Source organism: Phragmites australis, chromosome 14 (genome assembly GCF_958298935.1).
Source record: "Phragmites australis chromosome 14, lpPhrAust1.1, whole genome shotgun sequence".
Classification (NCBI taxonomy): Eukaryota; Viridiplantae; Streptophyta; class Magnoliopsida; order Poales; family Poaceae; genus Phragmites; species Phragmites australis.
In genome coordinates this window covers 305,127-325,990 of record NC_084934.1, presented here as the reverse complement: position 1 = coordinate 325,990, position 20,864 = coordinate 305,127, and the positions used below count along the sequence as shown (strand labels likewise).

At 45.0% G+C, this 20,864-nt stretch overlaps 2 protein-coding genes across 2 annotated transcripts; one reads left to right on the top strand and one right to left on the bottom strand.

Annotated features, from left to right (window-relative positions):
• Positions 1–2,184: 2,184 nt before the first annotated feature.
• Positions 2,185–5,747, top strand: LOC133891509 (DDRGK domain-containing protein 1-like). The gene is made up of 8 exons (XM_062332238.1): positions 2,185–2,382; positions 2,462–2,561; positions 2,655–2,764; positions 3,267–3,368; positions 3,458–3,619; positions 4,092–4,148; positions 5,097–5,133; positions 5,321–5,747. The coding sequence occupies exons 1-8, from the start codon at positions 2,251–2,253 to the stop codon at positions 5,524–5,526; spliced, it is 906 nt and encodes a 301-aa protein (XP_062188222.1). The 5' UTR covers positions 2,185–2,250; the 3' UTR covers positions 5,527–5,747.
• A 3,143-nt stretch (positions 5,748–8,890) lies between these two features.
• LOC133890583 (glutamate receptor 3.4-like) lies at positions 8,891–13,269 on the bottom strand. Its single transcript, XM_062331026.1, has 5 exons — positions 12,558–13,269; positions 10,749–12,091; positions 10,361–10,670; positions 9,882–10,285; positions 8,891–9,777 (listed from the first exon to the last, which is right to left on the bottom strand). The coding sequence occupies exons 1-5, from the start codon at positions 12,829–12,831 to the stop codon at positions 9,280–9,282; spliced, it is 2,829 nt and encodes a 942-aa protein (XP_062187010.1). The 5' UTR covers positions 12,832–13,269; the 3' UTR covers positions 8,891–9,279.
• Between the last annotated feature and the right edge of the window lie 7,595 nt (positions 13,270–20,864).

The following is a 20,864-nucleotide window of genomic DNA, read 5'->3' as shown; positions in this document are numbered from 1 at the left end:
GGAGTCTGTGCATATTTTCTGGGTAAAGTGTACAATCTCTGCAGAGTGTTAAATCTATCCGGATAGTCGTGTCCTTGGTCAAGGATATGCTATGGTTCGATCACAATGTGAGTGGGCAGTGTGCAGTGTGTATCTCCTTGGCATGTGAGTGGGCAGTGTGCCCGTGTTTTCAAAAGGTGTTGACTATGTGCATGGAATATCCCGAACTATGTGTCCATCGACAAAATAAATGTGAGAACTAGCGGGATGAAAGTATCTCCCTCAGGGCCAACCACCCCATAAACTCAACTTATGTGTTCCAAAAAAACAGTTTTAAGATAGTTTTAGCAAATTGAACCTTGCATCGAAAACTAGCTTTCTGCAAAACCTAAAGACTCTACCACCTTATACTTATCTATCTTTATACATCTAATATCTCCCCTTAAGGTAGAACTTTTTAAGTACCTTATACACTCACTCTTGCTATACATAGATTCAGATGATCCAGAGGTCAACTTTGTCGAAGGTGAAGATGAAGAGTAGAAAAGTTAGGTTTTATCCGCACTCAAGTTGCCTGTAGAGCTTGGGTTGCTTTTGCGTTATCTCTGTTGTGTTGCAAGGTTTTATTTAATTATGCCTATGGGCTTTTATTTTAATGAATTATGTATTGTACCTTAATATCGTACTTTAATCGATGTATAACTCTGATGTCTACTTCTGTTAGAATTATATGCATACCAGTTACTGATCTAGTGACTGATATGAGTTGCACAATGTGACCCGAAGGAGAGATCTGATAGAAAACTTTGAAAACAAATCAAGATAAGTGAGTAGCGAGTCAGTGAGATTTTCTAAGGGGGATGTTAGACCAATTTGAGAGCAAATCATGTGTGCAATTTAATTTTATTTACAGGCAAATTTGTACAAATTCAGAAGCAAATTCGTATAAACTCAGAAGAAAATTAGTACAACTCAGAGAGCAATATTATTTCAATTTATAAGAAAATCCATACAACTTTGAGAGCAATTCTGTTTTAATTAACAAGCAAATATCCATAGGAATTCGTATAGTAAAATTGTTCCAATTTACAAGAAGATTTATGCCAACTTAGAGAGCATATTTGTTTCAAGTTTATAAGCAGATCCATATGTCCCGGAGAGCAAATTTATTTCAATCTACAAGAATTTTGTATAAATCGGTATGGATTTGAAGCACCTTTTTTGAAATGGGAAAGCGAGGTTGCATAGGTCTTCAATTTTTTGAAATGGGAAAGCGAGGTTGCATAGGTCTTCAATTTACAAGCAAATTTATACAACTCAGAGAGCAATTCTATTTTATTTAATAAGAAAATATCCGTAGGAATTCATAGAGTAAAATTGTTCAAATTTACAAGAAAATTGATACCAACTTAGAGAACATATTTGTTTCAAGTTTACAAGCAAATCCATATGTTCTAGAGAGCACATTTGTTTCAATCTACAAGCAAATTCATAAAGTTCAGTATGAATTTGAAGCACCTTCTTGTGAAATGGCCTTCTTGTGAAATGGGAAAGCAAGGCTGCATAGGGCTTGAAAGGTTCAAGGCACTGGAGGAGCATCGCTAGAGGAACACTGCAAATAAAATTGATCTGGACGATGCAAATTCGAATGATGAAACAAGAACCAAAAAACATCACCATATTGATTCGTGAGAGAAAGAAAAGAGAGAGAAATTGCAAAAGAAAAAAAAAAAAAAAACTACAAGCTCATCTTGCCTCAACCTCCCTCCCTAAGTGCTCTCCATGCTTATATCAGCGCCATAGAACACAAATCGGAAACTGCATCGTAGAAAAATCAAAATCATTGGAAAGGCTGCCAAGCGTGAGATTTGGAGGTGATTCCCCTTCAGGAAAGAGGAGAGAGATGTGCGAAAATAGTGGAGATGTTGCTGCAAATGAGAATGTGACTACAATGCTAGAGTTTATGCAATATGGGACCTTGGCATCTGCAGGCTAGATCAATGGGTGGGTAGAGCGCGCTTCTAGATCAGGATGGTGAAGAGGGTGTGCGTGCCACGCGACTAACGGATGTGCACGCTCGGAAATTAGATTTCACCAAAATAAAGAAGAAAATATGATATTAACTAGAAAGAAAGAAAGAAAGAAATATGAAGAAAGGAAAGGTAGAAATAAGTACTCCTGGGCCGAAGCATAGGCCTCCATTGGGCCTCCTTAACATGCAACTGGCTACATCCTTCCCCGAATCGAAACCCAAAGCCGGCGACCGGGGAGATGGACGGCGGCGGCGTGCTCGGCGCCGTGGTGTGCATGCTGCTGGTCTTCGCCATCTTCCCCCTCCTACTCTGGCGCCGTCGCTCCGATCCCGTCTCCGATAGCCACCGCCTCCCGCCCCAGCCTCTCCCGGTGCGGCATCCCCACGCCCTGCCAGACTTCCCATCCGTCTAGCTACCTAACCTAATTACACCTCTTGCTAACTCTCCAGGGGGACGGAGTGGTGCGCGGTGGCGCTGCGGCGCGCCGCATGCGCCGGAGACCGGCTGCTGCGACTGCCAGTTCCTCTGCCGCATCCACCAGCCGCGATGGTACCACAACAGCGAAAAGCGCTCACCTTTTTTCCTTTCCCTTCGATTGCATCTTAACCCTAGCCTCCGTTCTGACGGATTTTGAATGTGCAGTTGCAGAGAACGATGGGGACAGTGACGACGAGGAGGTCCCGGAGGGTCACAACGTCCCCAAATCCTCCAAGAAGGAAAAGAAAAGGCAAGAGCGTGAGGCGCAGCGTCAGGTTGGTTACAAATTACTGTACAATGCGAAGCTCTGCAATATTTCAGTTGCTTATACTTGGAAGCTAAATTTTATCGAATTGTGTTACGATGATTTGTATCTCAGCTGGACTCTTGTACTGCAATTTAAACTGCACGGGCAGATTTAATTCCTCGACTAGGTATTTTGTGTGTCGATATACACATTCAGTTCTGAGCAAATACAACCAACTTAGCATGATTGATTCATATAGGCATTTGAATCTTAGTACAAGGGGATCCATTGCACATTTTACTGCAGCATCTGGACGTAATGGTCTTGTTTTGTCAATGCAAATATGTGATTGCCAGTTTGATGTTCATGTTGAAATCGATAGTGGAAGGATAGTGCATCGATGCCTTCCGTTGAATTTCTTGATTGCCTACCCCAACTTGCTTGCGACAAAGGCTCAGTTGTTGTTTTATTGAATTTCTTGATTGTGCTGATTTCTCTTAAAGAACAAAAAAAAATTGTGTGCCTGCAAGGCTGAAGATGCTGCACGGGATTCAAGAAGGACTAAACAAGATCGCTATGCGGAAATGAGGAGGAAGAAGGATGAGGAGCGTGAGGCTCAAGAGAGATTACTGGTTAGGGATTCTTTAACTGCTGATACCTCCGTTGTTTAATGCTGTTATGTTTTGAACTCTCATGATAAGATGATTATTAACTGCTATAGGAAGAAGAAGCTAGGGCACGAAAAGCAAAGGAGGAGGAAGCCGCTGCTCTAGAGTTCGAGAAATGGAAAGGGGCCTTCTCGGTTGATGCTGAAGGTACAACAGAGAGTGAGACGCAAGATGACGGTCAGGGTTTGCTCCACAACTTTGTGGAATACATCAAGGTACACTTTCTGTGTTTGATGACATAATTTAGTTTAATGTTGCATGCTAGCGTATGCAGGCCCCCCATTATGTGTTGAAAGCAAGTATCTTTACTTTTACCCTCATGACTGTGCAACTTAAAGTTTCCATGCTTATTTTGATAAATGACAGGTTTTTGTTGCAAAATTTGACAACAAAATATTTTTATTTGCTTGCGATACTCCATAATAGGTCACTGTCAGCATAAATGAATATGTGCTTGGTTTGCCCTTTAGTCTGGAGACACCTACCGTTGCATCTCTGCAACATTGAATTCTGTTGAGTTTCTTATGAGAAGTTATAGTAATGCAACTTTTATCTCTCTTGCTAACGGAATTTTTTAAGGCTGCAGTATTCTCCTGTCATGACCTTGAGTATACTATTTTGATACGATATACTTGGTTAAGAGCAAACTGACAACCTTTGCTGTTAATTTGTCCATAAACTTTCCAGAAGCAGAAGTGTGTTCCCCTAGAGGACCTGGCAGCAGAGTTCAGGATGCGAACTCAGGTACTTAAATAATTTATACATCAGAGTGCGTTGTTATGATTAGCTTAAGTATCTTCTTATGCTCTCCAGAACTGTAAGATCCTATCATATTTAAATAAAAATGATGACAAATCTGTTAGGCAAGTCCTTCTAGCTTACAATTGATACCCCGTTTTCTAGGTTGCTATGACAGTGTTAGACTGGCATTTCAGGATTTTCTGTTTTGCACATCTTCTGTCACTGAGGATCATGTGTCAAGCTGACTTTGCCTTGAGCCCTTGATCTGATAATTGCCTTGCCTTAAATTTCTGTCCCCCCTATGTTCACTGTATTTGTACATATGCAAACTAATTACCTGACTAGTCTCACCATATATGTCTCATGCGAGGCATTGAAAAAAGGCTCATTTTAGGTAAGCACCCTAACAATGCGAGAGATTTGCAGACGCACAGTTGAGGCGAGGCTTTTTTTCTCTCTCTTTAGAAGACAAACCAAAAAACTTCCCCAAGAGCCACCAGGAAACACTTCCGCATTTCAAATATATCCATTTGGACAACATTAGTTTTGTTATGGTGCCTGTATTTTGTTTCCCCAACCAGCATTTGCAGCTAGTTGATACAGATTTTGGAACTGTGTAGTGATAATTTTCTGAACACATTCTGTCTTGGTCCATTTACCTCGTGCATGAGATTGGCATACTTTCTGCAGTAAATTCCCAAGTCTACTGTTCGCCAGACTTGTAAACATTGAGAATCATTACAAAAGATTAGTGATCAGAGCACCACAGTAAATCCATAGATGTGAACTAGAATGACTGTGAAGAACACTATGCACATTCAATACCATTACCAAGAAAATCTCCCTCTGTTTTGCGATTCTCTAGTTTGAGGTGTAAACCTTGCTTTCGTCCTTTACTAGCGTTTTACAATTTGCATTTGCTTTGCTTATGACTAGTTTACTATTTTGCAGGACTGCATCAACAGAATTGTTACACTGGAAAGCATGGGTATGTGACTCCTCTACCGCTTTGTAATTTTTGCCCTCTTTCAATTTGTAACTATGAATTAGCCTCCTCTGCCTTATATACGGAGATATTATCCGAGTTACATCTTGTTGCATATGTTGAAACCTGTCGACTACTGAGGCCCTCAACATTGTTTGGACTGACGAGCTTGTTATTTTTTATTTAACAGATAGGCTATCTGGTGTGATGGATGATCGGGGGAAGTTCATATACATATCCACTGAGGAGATGAAGGCTGTTGCAGAATACATCAGGAAAGAAGGGAGAGTAAGCATATCACATTTGGCCAACAACTCAAACCAATTTATCGATTTGGAGCCGAAGGAGGCCCAGTACGATGAGGAGAGCCATCAAGAAGCAGGCACAATGACATGAGAGCTCATTGCCCAACATATTTTACATACATTTCCCTTCCGTCCTGTGCTTATTTCATTGACACACTTGGTTGGCAAGTACTTTACCAAATGTACGTAGCTTGTATGCACTGCACCGAAGATGCATGGAGCAGTATTGGTGCATGGAAGTAGGCAGACATGAATGACCAACGACGGGTCGTGCTACTCGAATGAAGGAATAAACAAAGTAGCACTAGGGAAGAGCAGCGAGTCCGTGTTATATCTGTCACGTCCTAAAATCCGTAATTGTGTGTTTTAATCCTAAAAATATGCAATTTCAGCTTCATATTCTAGTTTGGGTCACTGGAGCACCTCACTTTGAATCAATGAGGTGGGAGAAGGAAAAACTAAGAGAAATAAAAGAGCTAGAAGCAAGTCTGGACTTTCCTCTAGGTAAATGGGGCTCACTTGGATGGAAAATATCTCTCTATAGGTGGGCAACAACACTATCTCTCCCCCTAAAAAGCTTGCCCATACGTACTACTCACCCACTCCACCAGATAAGACTTTTTGAAGAAGCAAGTTGGAGTTGGCTGTCTCTCACTCTCTCTCTTAGGCTCCCTTTTTCCCCTTTTGGATCCCTACCTCTGGGAGCAAGATCAAGGTACGTATGTGGTACTCACGTGACCACCAGCTCAAGGACTACTCGTCCATCCAATTCATTTTCAGTTTCCCCGAAAGAATTCGAGCTGGTTCTGAACTTGTTTGGTGTTCTTTGGGAGAAGCAAGGAAGCAGCAGTTTTTCCTCTCTTCTCTAAGCCATTTTCCGTTGTTTCCTCCTTCAACTGGCGGTCACCAACCTCAGCAAAGGACCTTGGGTGAGTCTGCTAGGCTCCCATGGCAAGTATGCTCATTTTTGGTTGGATAGATCTTGAATCTGGAACTAGGGTTGCAAAGTTCTTAAAGTTCTGCAGTCTGGGAACAAATGAGGATTTATGTGGAATTGAGTTAGGAATCATGTTGCTAGGCGGTTGAGCAAAGTCTAGACCCTGTACACCCTTCTAGGTATTTTTACTTTTGATTTATAGAGACTTCCAGGTTAGTTTAGCCCAGTTTTTCCCTTCGTAATGGCGGCTGTTCTGGAGCTGCGCGAGGCTGATTTTACTGTAGCGCGAGTACTGTTCACCCGAGCACCCGAGCACCGCTGTACTGTTCACCCCGAGCACTCCCGAACACCCGGGGGGTACTGTTCACCTGAGGACCCCGGGTACTGTTCACCCGAGCACCCGAGCACGGTCGATCCCGAGGACCCCGGGTACTGTTCACCCCGAGCACCCCGGGTACCGTTCACCTCGAGCGCCCCGGGTACTGTTTATCCCGGGTACCCGCGAGTACTGTTCATCTCGGGCACCCCGAGCACGGTTTATCAGGCTTTCCTGATAGCTGATAGCTTGTAAAATTCGTAGTTAATTCGTAGGGACTCCAAATTTTTTGAGACCACTTGGAAAATTCTGGTTTGGACAGTACGATCTTGGAATAATGTTGTCATGTATTGTGGAGCATATTTTTCTTACATGGTCGCATTTCATACATGCTCATTACATTGCACGCGTTGCTTTCTGTAGTGAACGCCGATCCGTCGATCCCGGAGGCCGTGGGCGATCGTGAGGCGTCCCACCTTTCTGATCCAGGGCAGCAAGGCAAGCCTCGTTCATATTGCACCGTGTCTACTTGAAAATTTAATATGTTATCTACGCTTATGTATACATTGCATGTGTCGGGTACTGAGTTGGGTAGAACCTATACCGATGCATTATCCCATTTCGGTCACATGTCATGTGTTGTTCCTAGGAGCCTACTGGTGTCATCGAGGTCTAATTTTAGTTCGCTATGCTTAGTGGTACTTAGGCTTTCCGGTAGAAGTCGACGACGGCGTCCACCGTTGTCGCGAGCCTAGGACTTATTACTTGTTCACACTTATGGTTGTGTTGATGATGAGTCGGTTTGGTGGGTGGTGAGTTGAGACGAGGTGTGGGCGGTGTTAGGGGTGTCATCTGCTCACGAGGAGTCCTCAGGCAGTTCGGGGAGGGAACCCGGACACCGTAGACCGCTTGCACCGGTTAAGCACCGATCATCGGTGTAGTCGGCTTTAGCACATACCTTACTCACCACATGCTGATATAATGGTAGGCGAGCCGATTACCTTCGCAGACGTGGTCATGTGGGCCTCGTCATAGACGGTGTGAGTCCGGTTTGAGTCCGGGCTTTTAGCGGTATTAGTTTGCTCGGGGAGTAGTTCTAATACCGCCGTGCCGAGCTATGATTGATCCACATGGTTGGGCCTGGTTGGGAAAGGTTGTCACGGGTACCCCCTTGTGCGCATCTTAGCGGGTGGCACAAGCCGTATGGTCCCTGTGTCGTGTGGGTCCAGGAGTATCCCCTGCAGGGTGTATAATCAGTTCGAACTGCCGCGCTCTCGGTTATGAGCATCGCTATCGCTTATCTCCACCGAGCGACCATATTTTGGTCGTAGAGTTTCGATGTGGGTTGTGGCATGGTTGGATTGGGGTGGTTTGGTCGGTATGTGGTTGGTGGTTTGGTGGGAATGGTTTGCTTTTATACACTTGTTGTTATATATCTGTTTTGATCAGTTGGTTGGCAGGGTTTGAGTCGGTGGTTGGTTAAGTCAGTTGCTTACACCTAGAGTCTAGGTTGCTTACCGCTTAATGAACTTAAACATGTCTTAATCCTTGCTACAGCTTTAAATGCATGATCCTTGGAGTCGAGAATATATATACTCATACTGTGTAAGACTTGCTAGTACCTTCGTACTAAGGGTGCTGCCCTTAAGTTGCTTTCAGGTTCGCAGGTCGGCGAAGAAGAGGCAGTGTTCGGCTACTTTGTGCCTGCCGATCAGGGTGGCGGGCAGGAGTAGCACCTTCTACTCCGAACTCCGGCGCTTTTGGGTATGGAGCCTAAGGGCATACGGCTCCATACTCTTTTGTTGTATAGGTTTTTCTTCCGCTGCATAGTTGTTGTTGTTCCTCTTTTGTTGTAAATTGTGGAAGCAGTTGCTTGTTTAATAATGGTAATCCAGTTTAATTATTTGCTCTCTATTAAACTGTGTTGTGATATTTGAGTTGGAAGACATGTGTTCCGATCCTGGGCACAAAACACGTGCCGGGACTACCGAAATGGTATTCTGGTTAATCGTCGAGGTTGTGATTATGAATAATGATCCTCCTGATGATTAATTGGAATACTATTTGGACGGTTCCTCACAATATCACATGGAATCTCCAAACCTTCTGGGTTGTCGGCCACTCGTGCCATAACCAACCAGAGCGCACTGCCAAAATTTTCGAGATGAAGGATGCCCAGGCCGCTAGGCTCTTTGGCCTGCATACTCTCTTCGATGTGACTTTGCATTTACCACCAAAATTGGTTTGCAGCTCATCCAAAGGAATTGCCTTCGAGCTTTGTTAATTCACAGCAAGATTGACCAGGGCCAGCCGGCCAGATGCCTTCAGGAAGGCACCATACGTGTCTACATGTCTTGTACATTTTGCTCCCTACAGATAGATCGTGTAGTCGTCCTGAGCAAGTTTTGTGCATTGCATCCACTAGTACATTACATACGCCTTCTTCCTTCCTTTCCTACATCTACACCTACATCTACAGCTACACGGCGTCCTAGCAAATGTAAGTGTCTTCAGCTTCAAACTATATCAATTACCCTGCTACTTAGTCAGAAATCTCCCCGTGTCTTTGAAGAACGCCGTCGCAATGCAAGCTACATCGGCGACAGCGACGACGGCCGCGACAAGGAAGTCCCTTCGGAGACGGACCTGCTGTTGATGGACCTGTCCAGCGGCCTGTTGCCGGACTTGCTCCTGATGGCCATCTTCACCTCCTTCTCCTTCATGTCCACGAACGTCATCAGCTCCCGAATGCTACTCAGCCGAGCCGGCCGCCGCACGCTCCTCTCCGGGTCAGGGAACGCGCCCCCATCGTCGCTGCCACCACCGCCTTGGCGGTGGTACTCGCAGTACTGGCAGAGTATCCTCGCCAGGTAGATGAACAACGCGATGAAGCACGCGACGCCGCAGATGAGGAAGAGGCCCCAGAAGCTGCTCAGGTTCAGCCTGTCGGCGCCTACGTCGCTGCTCTGCGACGCGCACGTCCCTGTGTTCAGCCACTTGTCGTGGATCCGCTGCAGGTAGCCGTTCTCAGACAGCGTCAGGATCGCCGTCGACAGGTCCACCGCCAGGGGGGAGTCCCGCTGGAACGCCTGTCCATTCATCGGTCGGAGTGACCATGCGATGCAACAAGCTTCAGACATGAGAGTTTGAGACCAACCACTGAACTGAATTCAAGAATGGAGGAGCAGCTTACAAATCCCCATCCGCTCTTGGTGAACTCCTGCCCGACCGTCCTGAACTGACAGTTGGTGGAGAGGAAGAGTTCGACGTAGGGCAGCTCGTCCACGATTGCGGCGACGCCACCATTGCTTGGGCCACGCTGTAGGCTGGCGGCGTAGTTGTCGATGGCGAGCTCCCTGAGGCGCGACTCGGGCACGCCGAGCTCCTGCATCATGTAGCTCTTGGCGAAGGAGCCGACCTGGTACCCGATGGGCTGGTCGCTGGAGAGGAGGCTGTCCAGCCCCTGGATCCCCGTCGACAGCTGCTGCACCGTCAGGATCGACGTCAGGCTCGCCGTGTAGCTGGAATTGATGATCAGCACCACGAACAGCCAGATGATCAGCACGAACCGACCCAGCGTGCTCACAGTGTTTTCTCCTGCACAAATTCAGTTGGGTTCATCCATCCAGTTCACTTGAGATCGAGTTCCAACAAGCCAAGCAATCTACTTACTGTGCGCGAAGAACATGGTGGAGAAGCTGAACCAGAAGATGGTGACGATCTGCTTCCTCGGTGAGCCCCTGAACTCCGGGTTGAACCGGTGCTCGAGGATCCAGACGACGGCGCCGACGAAAAGGAAGAAGGCGCCAGTGACGCCCCACATCCCCAGCGTGAAGGGCTTGAGGAAGGCCCACTCGTTGGAGCTCTTGGCCTTCACCGTGGACACGATCACCAGCCCCGACTCCACGTACGGCTGCGTGAAGTCCACCACCCGCGTCCGGTTCGTCACGATCGAGATGTCGCCCACCGCAGCATCGAAGTACTATATATGCAATGGCAGATTCAGTTCTTGACCATCAATGCAACGCAAGAAGAAATTGAGACAAGTGCAGCGACTGACATTGTCGGCGACCTTCTGCACGAGCTCGCTGTAGCTGGGGTTCTTGACGCCGTCGCCGAACAGGATGAAGGAGATTGGCACCGGGTACGGGAGCAGCCCCACGGCGGCCTTGAACACGTCCACGCAGTACCCGCTCACGCCATCCGGGCCGGAGTCCTTGGACACGAACTGCTTGTACGTCGTCCGGTACGGCACGCCGATCCTCAGCGGCTTGCCGTTGTCGGGGAACACCCACCCGCGCGGCGGCACGGTCGTCTCCCCCGGCCAGATCACGCTGTACAGCTGCTGCTGACTCACGTTGTTCGGCGCGCCCAGGCCGCTGTCCAGCAGCCTGGGCGCGGTGGCCGACAGGCGCGTGTAGTTGGACCAGTACCCGACCCGCCGCACGCCCGTGCCGCCGACGTTGAGGACCTCGTAGGCGGGGTTGATCAGGACTCTGTCGGAGCCGAACCGCACGCGGCCGGTGACGCCGGTGAAGTTGGCCAGCATCACCTTCTGCAGCAGCTGGTCGCCCTGGTCGAACACCGTGAGCGTGCTCAGGCGCAGCGCGCTCCCGTTGGCGTCGCGCAGCCTCGGGTCGGGCGAGAAGGATATGTTGCCCCCGTCGTCCAGGAACTGATCGATCGCGCGCGCCGCCATCCAGACGGAGTCGTAGGCGAACAGCCCGTAGGCGTTCAAGCTCGCGGTCGCGTTGTTCCTGCTGCTGATGAACCTTGACACGAGGGACCTCTTGGCATCGGAGTCCGGCGTATACTGGCGCAGCGTGACCACTCCCTGTACGAGGCTCATCGTCTTGGGGCTGGTCGGCCGCGTTGAGTCGATCGCCGCGGCGAGCCAGTCGGTGGCGATCCAGACGTAGCCGCTGGCCATCATGCCGAGGGTCTGCGCGACGGCGAAGATGTCGAGGCCGGAGTCCGGGCTGGCGTGGACGACGAAGACGCGGGACTCCATCATGTTGGCCTGCAGCAGGAGCTCGCCGAGCGCGGCGCGGTCGGCGCCGGGCGGGAACGCGGCCTTGTAGGATATCCTCGAGCGCATGTCCTCTAGCGCGTCGCCTAGGGCGTCGACGCCGCCGCGGCCGAAGTCGTCGTCGACGTAGACGGCGGTGACCTCCCTCCAGCCGTAGTGGGCGACGAGGTCGGCGACGGCGTTCATCTGGAAGGAGTCGTCGTGGGCGGCGCGGACCAAGTAGGGGTACTGCGTGGAGGAGAGCGCCGGATCGGTGGCGGCGAAGGTGAGCAGCGGGACGTGCAGCTCGTTGACGACGTGGGAGACGACGTGCGCGATCCCCGAGGACTGGGGACCTAGTACGGCCACCACCTTCTTCTCCATCAGCTCCAGCGCTGCAGAAGCACAGCACAGTTGTCCACCATGTCAGCTGAGCTTTCCCTCCCTGCTCGATCACTCAGTCATCCTTCCATGGCCGTTGACTAGTACCTAACTAGAGCTTCACTAATGCAAGACAGGCGTCTTTTCTTTTCAACCATAATTGAGCTTTGCTCTTTTCAAAAAAAAAAAAAAAATTGCTGTGGAGGTGTGTAACGCGTGAGTTCGAGTTTGACCGGACTGTTCGAGAAAAGAAAAAAGAAGAGAAATCTACACGAGAGTCAATCAATAATGCAAGGAAGCAAATGAAACAGAGATAGAGAGGTTGATGCATACAGGCCAACCACTCAAATGACTCCTGATTCGTTGCTTAGCTAGCTAATTCGACTAGGAGTTGAATCCTGATTACCACCAGAAAAAGAGGAGGAATTTGAAATAAAATTCAGGAAGAACCAATTAGGCCGGAGTCCGGAGGTACCTAACCTTGGATGGTGCCGACAAAGCCGCTGCACTTGGTGTCCTGCATGAGCACGCTCAGGTTGGTCCCCCTGAGCACGCCGGCGTCGCGGTTGACGTCGGCGACGGCGAGCTCGATGGCGGTCTTGGCCGACCTCCCGATGACGGAGTCCAAGGTGAGGAGCGCGCCGATGGTCACGTTCGCTGTCCTCGCCGGGAGGACGACCGACAGCGCATTGCACAGGAAGAGGACGCGGAGGAGCAGAGTAAGAGCCCTGCTCATCCTCGATGACGACGCCATGGCCGGTCCTCTCCTTTCCTCAAGAACCACCAGGGAGGGCTATTGTTCCTCCAAAGAAGAAGCGACGGAGGAAGAAGAAGAGGCAGGTCCAGCCATCTAAGACGGCTGTGTGCCAAGGGACGGATCAAATCACCCACCGACACACAAGGGCAAGAACCTCAAGATTCAAAGGCAGAGCAGGCCTCCATCACAAGAGCGAATAATTGATGACAAGAAAAATCGCTCTGGGGATTCTGATTGGGGAACAAGATCGGTACAGTGAAGAAGAGGAGATTTTCCAAAAGATTGGGCAGCAAAGCAGCCGCAGAGATTCCACTCCAGGGCGAGGGGGGGAAGCGCGAGGGAGGGAAAAGCAAGCAAGCAAGGCTGCGGCTCCGTTTTCCCTGGTTCGTCTGATGTAATGGTGAGGCAGGGGAAGGGGAAGAAGGGAGGGAGGGAGGGATTGCGACGATACAAATTGATGGAGACTGCACTGCACTGCACATCGCTTGCTTCGTCTTGTCGTGTTGTCCTGCTTCTTCATCTCTCGAGTAAAACGTGCCAACAAGATTCTTTCGCAAAACAATCCAATTTTTTTCTGGTTCACGAGGCCAGGAGATTGGATCTAGCCCATTGCATTCCACAAGCTCGTAACATCTTGCTTTGCATTTGGTTTCATCAAACAAACACAAAAAGATGCTGCTGCTGCGAGTATGTAACGTCCTAAAATTTCAGCCATTTTAAAATCAACAATTATTTTAGAGAAAAGAAATCCAAATAAAAATTTGAAAATATTTTTTTCTCTCCTTTCTTTCTTTCTCTCTTTCCCCTCTTACTCAACCACCCACCTAACCCCTGCCACCCGCCTAACCTCTGCCAGTACTGACGACGAAGTTGTTGTCTACTACTGTCTCGTCGCTCATTTTTCTCTAGCACTGCGCGACGATCGCATCCGAGAACCTCGCCGATTCAGGCACACACACGAAGAAAAGGTCATCACCACCTCGGCTACTGCACCGCTTTTTTCACCCATGCCGCGTGCATCCACCTTTCATCCAGCCCAGCACGCCATATAATCCCTTTTCCATGCCCAGCCGATACATTGCCACGTCATGTTGCCATTGACAAGCCATCGCACGCCGTACCACACACGGAGCTCTGTGTTGCACCATTAGCCGTTGTAGCCCTCACCTGGCTATAAAGGCCTGGCTGCTTGCTGCTCCATACCTCATCGCCGCTCGTGGAGGCAAGCTCCACCCCCTCTCTCTCCCTCCCTCTCTCACTGTTTTTTCCTCCAACGACAACCACCGTCGATCCATCACCATAGACCGTCGTCGGCAAATTAGGTCTCGTGGTGAGCTTCACCCAACCACCCTTCTCCTCCCTTGCCCCTCTACCTACCCCCCCCCCCACCCCACCTCTCTCACGAGCCGCAACCGAGCCACCATGGCCACTGGCCTCTACCCCCGTCGCCGGCTGTCGATGGTGCCTCACCGGCCAAGCCGAGCGCGGAGATCCCTCCCTTACACCCCACGCTCGCTCCCGACGCCCAAAAAACCTGCCTAGATCGTTTCTCTGTGTTTTCCCTGTCGGCCATTGCTCCTAACTCTGGACGGCCTAGATAAACAGTAACTTTTTTCCTTTTTTCCTGATTTAATTTTGGAAAGCTCGTTTCTCCTTCGTTTCAGCTCTGATTTCAACAATTCTTTCGCTAATATTCATCTAAGTTCAAGCCCAATCTGTTCTCCTCATTTTCATAATTTTTTGAGCTAAATTGTGTGGTTGTGTGTATTTATTTTATTTGTTATATATTGCATTTTAGAGATCAGAGCGTTCGAGAAAGAGGAGGAGGAGCCGGGAGAGCAAGACTTCGAGCAGAACTCCCTTGAGGACTTCAGCAGAGGCAAGTATCAATTCGTATTTCCTCATTGATCCTATTATACCCAGCTTTATCACCATACCCTATAGCAGTTGTTTTTTCATCAAATAATTGTATAAATATTATTTGTCAACATAATTGGACTTATTGATCTAGTTATGTCTTGTAGATTAGCCAACCTGATTACTATCATTCCTAATATAACCTTGATAACCCTAGAATTACTATCTCAGTAATATTAATTACGCTAAGACGAATCCTTTGTTACTAGTATGTTTAGGCTATGTATTACACTATTATTTCATATTTTACTATAATTAGTTTTTGTGAATGGTGCAAAATATGGTGCTTGGGTGACATGTAGGTTATTGGGATGGGAAGAGTTACCATATGGCTAATAACAAAAGAAAATCTGTTAGAGCTGAGGTAAATTAGGGTTTCTGCTGGGAATGCCTTGGAAGCTAAGTGATGTCTGTGTGGTAGGCTTATTGTAGAGATATTTGCCTTGATTCAGTTAAGGACTGAATTGGTGTGACATTTTACCTAATCTACACAGTATAGTCACTCGTCCTTGTATGTGGTAGAGCTTGATCTAAACCCCCACAAGCTAGTCTACTAGCTGTTCAGAGGCAGAAGTGCAATGAAAAATCATGGAGCAAGTACAGGCTTGTCGACCCCGTTGGAGGCCTAGTTGCAGGTCAGGAATCGTTGGTTAGTTTCCATAGACAACTAGTGGAATGATACTATATTGGGCAATGGTTTTGTTGAGTCGCACTGCCATGGCAGTGGCATGTTGCTAAACTCAGCTTGTGGGTAATATGTACCACTCAGCAGAGGTAAAACTATTTAAATAGCTATATCCATAGTCTTGTACGAACCATGGTTCGGTCACCATAATTAGCATGGGTTGTGTGCGTTTCCTTGAAGTGTGAGTGGGCAGTGTGTGCTCGTTTTTGAAATAGGTCCAACAATATACCGTGGGTTGATGTGGATAGAGTGTCTGGCAATATTAAAACTTGGGCTCTCATGACCTTCCAACATGATCGAACCCACTTTTATTTAAGAATGATGAAATATTTTTTACAAAATCCGTCTTATGAAAATAAATCTTCGCATGTGTAAACTTAGTATTTTTCATAAAAATTGAGTTTATAGCCTTACTCGTATCAATACTGTATACATGTATTCATACTCTTGATGTAGGGCAAAGATTAAAACTTACTGAGTACGTTTGTACTCATCCTTGTTTATAATTTCATAGGAGGATCTAGATTTAACTGATGCCGATGGTAAAGTTGACGTTTAAGTCTTGATCGTGTCCTCATCCAAGTTGTTTGTGAAATGGCATGCTCCTGTAGTGATGTGGGCCTGGTTGTTTATGGGCTTTAATAGAATCCTTTATGTATTATTAATTTGATAAATTTATTTTATCACTTCTTTTATTATATGACTGTTACCTATATTATAAGATTTGTATTTAACCAGTGATTAACCTTATGATTGATATAATAAAATTTAAGACAACGAAGACGATTCGAAACGCTTGAGAGTAGTAGCAGCACGGTGTGCACTTTTCTTTTCTTTTTTTGGCGCCCACAGTGTGCACTTTGAGGCTCGCGAATCTATCTATTTCTATTAGGCCTCATCACTTACCAGTGCAAGATAGATGCTCGCGAATCTATTTCTTGACTCTCGAGGAAAGGAGTAATCAATCAATCCCGAAGCAGAGCAACCTAACCTACTGCAGTTCGTACAATTAGGAGATAACATGTGTCCAGACAAGATTATTCGGGGCATGCTCCTCCTGTACTCTCCATCTATACTACATTAGTATAACAGTGTGGGAATGCCTTTGCCTTCAGATGGAAGCAAGGAACTCCTCTTACAGGGAACACAAAACTTCTACAGCAACTAGTTGATTCTTTCTTTTATTAGTACTTTGTTCCTCGCCTCCATCGCTTTCCTCTTCTTTTTTTTCTTTCAGAGCGCACCTTGTTCTTTGTGTAGTTTTCAATTAGGAGAATAAAGGTGTGCAATATATCCATCCTCTTTTTGTTGAATTAATGTACAAGGTAAGTGCTAAATATGCTATATGGGGATGAGTTTGGTTTAGATGGATGGATATATCTCAGTCAGCGAGATTGTTTGTATTTGAAAGATAAATGACCCTAGTATGAGTTCAATATGATTTTTTATTAATTAATGATAGTACAATTAATGAGACTAACATTATTTGTTAGTATATAAGCTTCAGTCATCACTACTAGAGAAAATATTTGTATATACAGTTTGGAAATTCTGTGCGGGATATTTTTTCGAATCATATGTGTAAAAGAGTCTACACAAATCAGATTTATACTGACAAATTTTGAACCGTCTGTACAAAAGATTTGTACAAACGGCTTGGGAGTGTCACAGATAGCTCGAAGTTTTGAGCCGTATGTGAACTAGGAACAGTACAGATGGCTTTGATTTTGAGCTTTCTGTTATGTATTTTTTTGCACAGACGATTTAGATCTAGAACCATCTGTACATTTATTTATATAGTATTGAATTTATATATTACTAAATGTAAAACTGACAACAAATCATCCACTAGATCATACACACAGCAGTTCAAACATATCAACAACAGATTTGTCATTTTTATTCAAACTCCATAAACAGAACATACACACAGCAAATTGAACATCTTCATTCAATGTCACAAAGTCATACACATATCATGCAAAGTCTATGAAAATCACTAAGTCATAAACAGAAGTAAAATGTCAATATTACAAAAGCTCACAACATTTACAGCCTTCACCGCTTCATTTGGAGGCTTGACAGCGCACTTGACCTCAAATTTATCATTTTCATTCAAAGCAAAGCACTTCATTCTTCAGTCTTCATTATTGAGTCAACCCCGTGTCTAACAATATAAACCAATAATCTCACGTGAGTTATGGTGTAGTGACCTGTGGGCATTTGGTTTTTGCCTCGGCCACCTCGCTTTTGCTTCTGCATCTTAGTTTGTTATGTTTGCTCCTGAGAAGTGGCATCCTCGTCTTGTTGAGTAGTGTCCTCTTCTTGGTGAGGAGAAGAAGTGCGAGACAGTTCAAGTTCATCTCCAGACGTCATCTTTAAAATAGAAAAAGTCATATGCTTATTAGGAAATTGTTATAATGGTAAAAGATGTTGTGACAAAAGAGTCCCTACCAATTAGCTTTTGATTCAATATAGTTGGAAGATTGCCAATTAGCTTAAATCATTTAACCTTTCACTTATAAAGAAATAGACTAGTTTATATGGGACAGCTGCTAAAAGGATTGCATTACTGCCATGTCAACAATGTCCTTCATCGTGATATCAAAGGTTTTCTCTATTTAGATTTAACTTCAACTTCTCTTTCATTAATGAATTAGTGAACAATTTTTTCCGTGAATTCTGTATCATGAACTTTAGACAGCATATTTGAGTTCCAATTTCATGTATAAATTGAGCTTTTTGGGCCTATGTATCTGTTGTCATTACTATCCATCCAACATTGTTCTGTAATGCCTTTTATTCATCATGTGATGCCAACCTAATGACGCCTGAGAGATATGTTACAGAAGTATTTTTCCTACAATTTCTTAACACGTGCATTGGTTACTATATATTTTCCTACAATTTCTTAACACCTGTGCACTGGTTACGATAAGAAAAAAACTAGCACCACTTGTGAGGAGCTTACAAATAGTATAAATGTCTCGATTTGGAAGATGTTATAAATATGAGTTGAATTATCTGTATTTTAGCCTGAATGAAAATTTTCCTTTCTTTCAATTAGACAAACATATTGGCTTCAATGCTAAAACAATATCACTAATCATAGCACATAGCAATTGCGATAGGTTATACAAGTCCAAGGCATAGCAAAGAAATCAAGTAGTTAATGAGGAGAAACATTCACGACTTTGAAAAATTACAAATGCCAAAAAAGCTAAAAAAGGAACAAACAGCTAATGTCCACCCTCGTCCTACTGTAGCTCACAAGTGCAACCAACAAAACCAGTAAGAGACAAGCACATATAAGCATATTGGGAAAGCTACAGTTGATATATTCTCGAAATAAACGAGACATACCAAAACCTTGTGCGTGCAAGCAATTCAATTCTTTTCTCCAATTGCTCCAATTTTTCAATAATTACACTCCTTTGCATGAAAGCACCTCTTCCAGTATGTAATATCAGTGCATATATTAATACCGGTGGGTCAACAGCCGCGTGAAGGGATTACCGGTAGTTGGCGGCGAAGTTGAGGGTGGCTGGGCGGCAAAGGGGAGGGAGGTCACTGGAGAGGGAGGTAGCCGCGAGGGGGGCCGCCGGGGAGGAGTCGTCGAGGAGCAGCACGGTCATCGGGGAGGACATCAGGGGGGAGCGCGATCGCCGGGGTGGCTAGGGTTTAGGTCACCATAATCATTAGGGAGAGGAGGCATTTAGGGTTTAGGAAAGAATTTGGTGACGACGCGGGTTGGACAAAATGATATTTGTACCTGCCTTACTACAGACGGGTCATAAGTTCGAGCCGTCTAAACTAATATTAGTACAGACGGCTATATATAAAAAGCGTTTGTACTAATATTATGAGTATAAACGACTCGTTAGATATAGCCGTATGTACTAATATTACAGACGGTTCAAAATAATAAATCGTCCATAATATTGATTTTCTAGTCAAATAATAAAACTTACAAAATTCATAAATAATTCATACAAACTCCAAATGAGATGAATTTTTTATGTAAATTTGTGCTTTAATGTATACTATCAAATGGTGTAGATCTCATTCATATTACTATAACCCAACATTTAACATCAACACTAAACTAAGCTGTCTAAGAGAGGAAAGTAATCAAATTTAATTTTACTCTTATTTTTACTTTTTGACCTTAACACCATATGATAGTACACATTAAACCATAAATTTACATAAAAATTTCATATCATTTGGAGTTCGTATGAATTATTTATAAATTTTACAAATTTTAATCAACTGTTTGGAAATTAATAGTACAGACGGTCTTAAAAAACAACCAGGTGTAAATAAATAATACAGACAGTTCCATGTTACAAACCGTCAGAACTAGTAATTTACAGATAATTGATTTTAATTTGTAAAATTTCTACTAATTCGTACAAACTCCAAATGAGATGAAATTTTTATGCATTTTTAAGTAATGAGATCAAATTTTTAAATAATTCATACAAAATCTAAATTAATGAGATCAAAATTTTAAGTAAATTCATAACTAATTCATTTTAAAATATTATATTGTAATATTTAAGTACATAACAATTGATTAATATCATACAACTTTAACAATCAACCCTTCTTGATGATCGACGCACAGATAGTAAGCGGCCCCAGTCGGAAGTAGTTCTTCGTTAAGGGTGATGCCATCTCTGAGAGGGTACTCATCAAATTGATTGTACTCTTCTTCATCCACGATATTCTCAACTTCGATAATCCTTCTTTTTCTCTGAAGGACTACGTGGAGCTTTGGATTTACCGGGTCTTGCACATAAAAGATCTGGACAACTTTCTTAGCGAGTACAAATGGTTCTTCTTTATATGTGGCATCTATGCGCATAGACTCCATATTTGTCCTGGAAGGCATCTATGCACACACTGTTGTTCTGTACCGAGTTTTTACTATCCCATACTCTAGTGTAAAAGGTGTACCTATTTATGTCGTATGCTTCAAATTGCACGACTGACTGACTTAGTCATCTTGCCAACCAACCAATATTGTCTTCTATTGAACTATTATTACTGAATCGCATTATCAACCAATTGTTGAAGTTGTGATTGTCTTATTTTGTGATCCAAGCCTCCGTATGGCCTAGGTTCTCTCTGCGTAGCACGTCCTTATGCATGTCGATATGCAGGAATATTTTAGTCATATGTTGCAAGACTATGAAATGGGATTTAGATAACGTGGCAAAGTCAGCAATGATTGATTTTCTACATATGGTCCCCTTCCCATCTAGTCTCCCCTCATGGAGAGACAAGGGCACACCTATTGGTTTGATCTGCTCCATATAATTGATGCAGAACTTGACTACCTCTTCGGTTGTGTAACCTTGGACGATGTTGCCCTCCGAACGAGATCGATCCGTACATACTTCTTAAGAATTCTAATGTACCT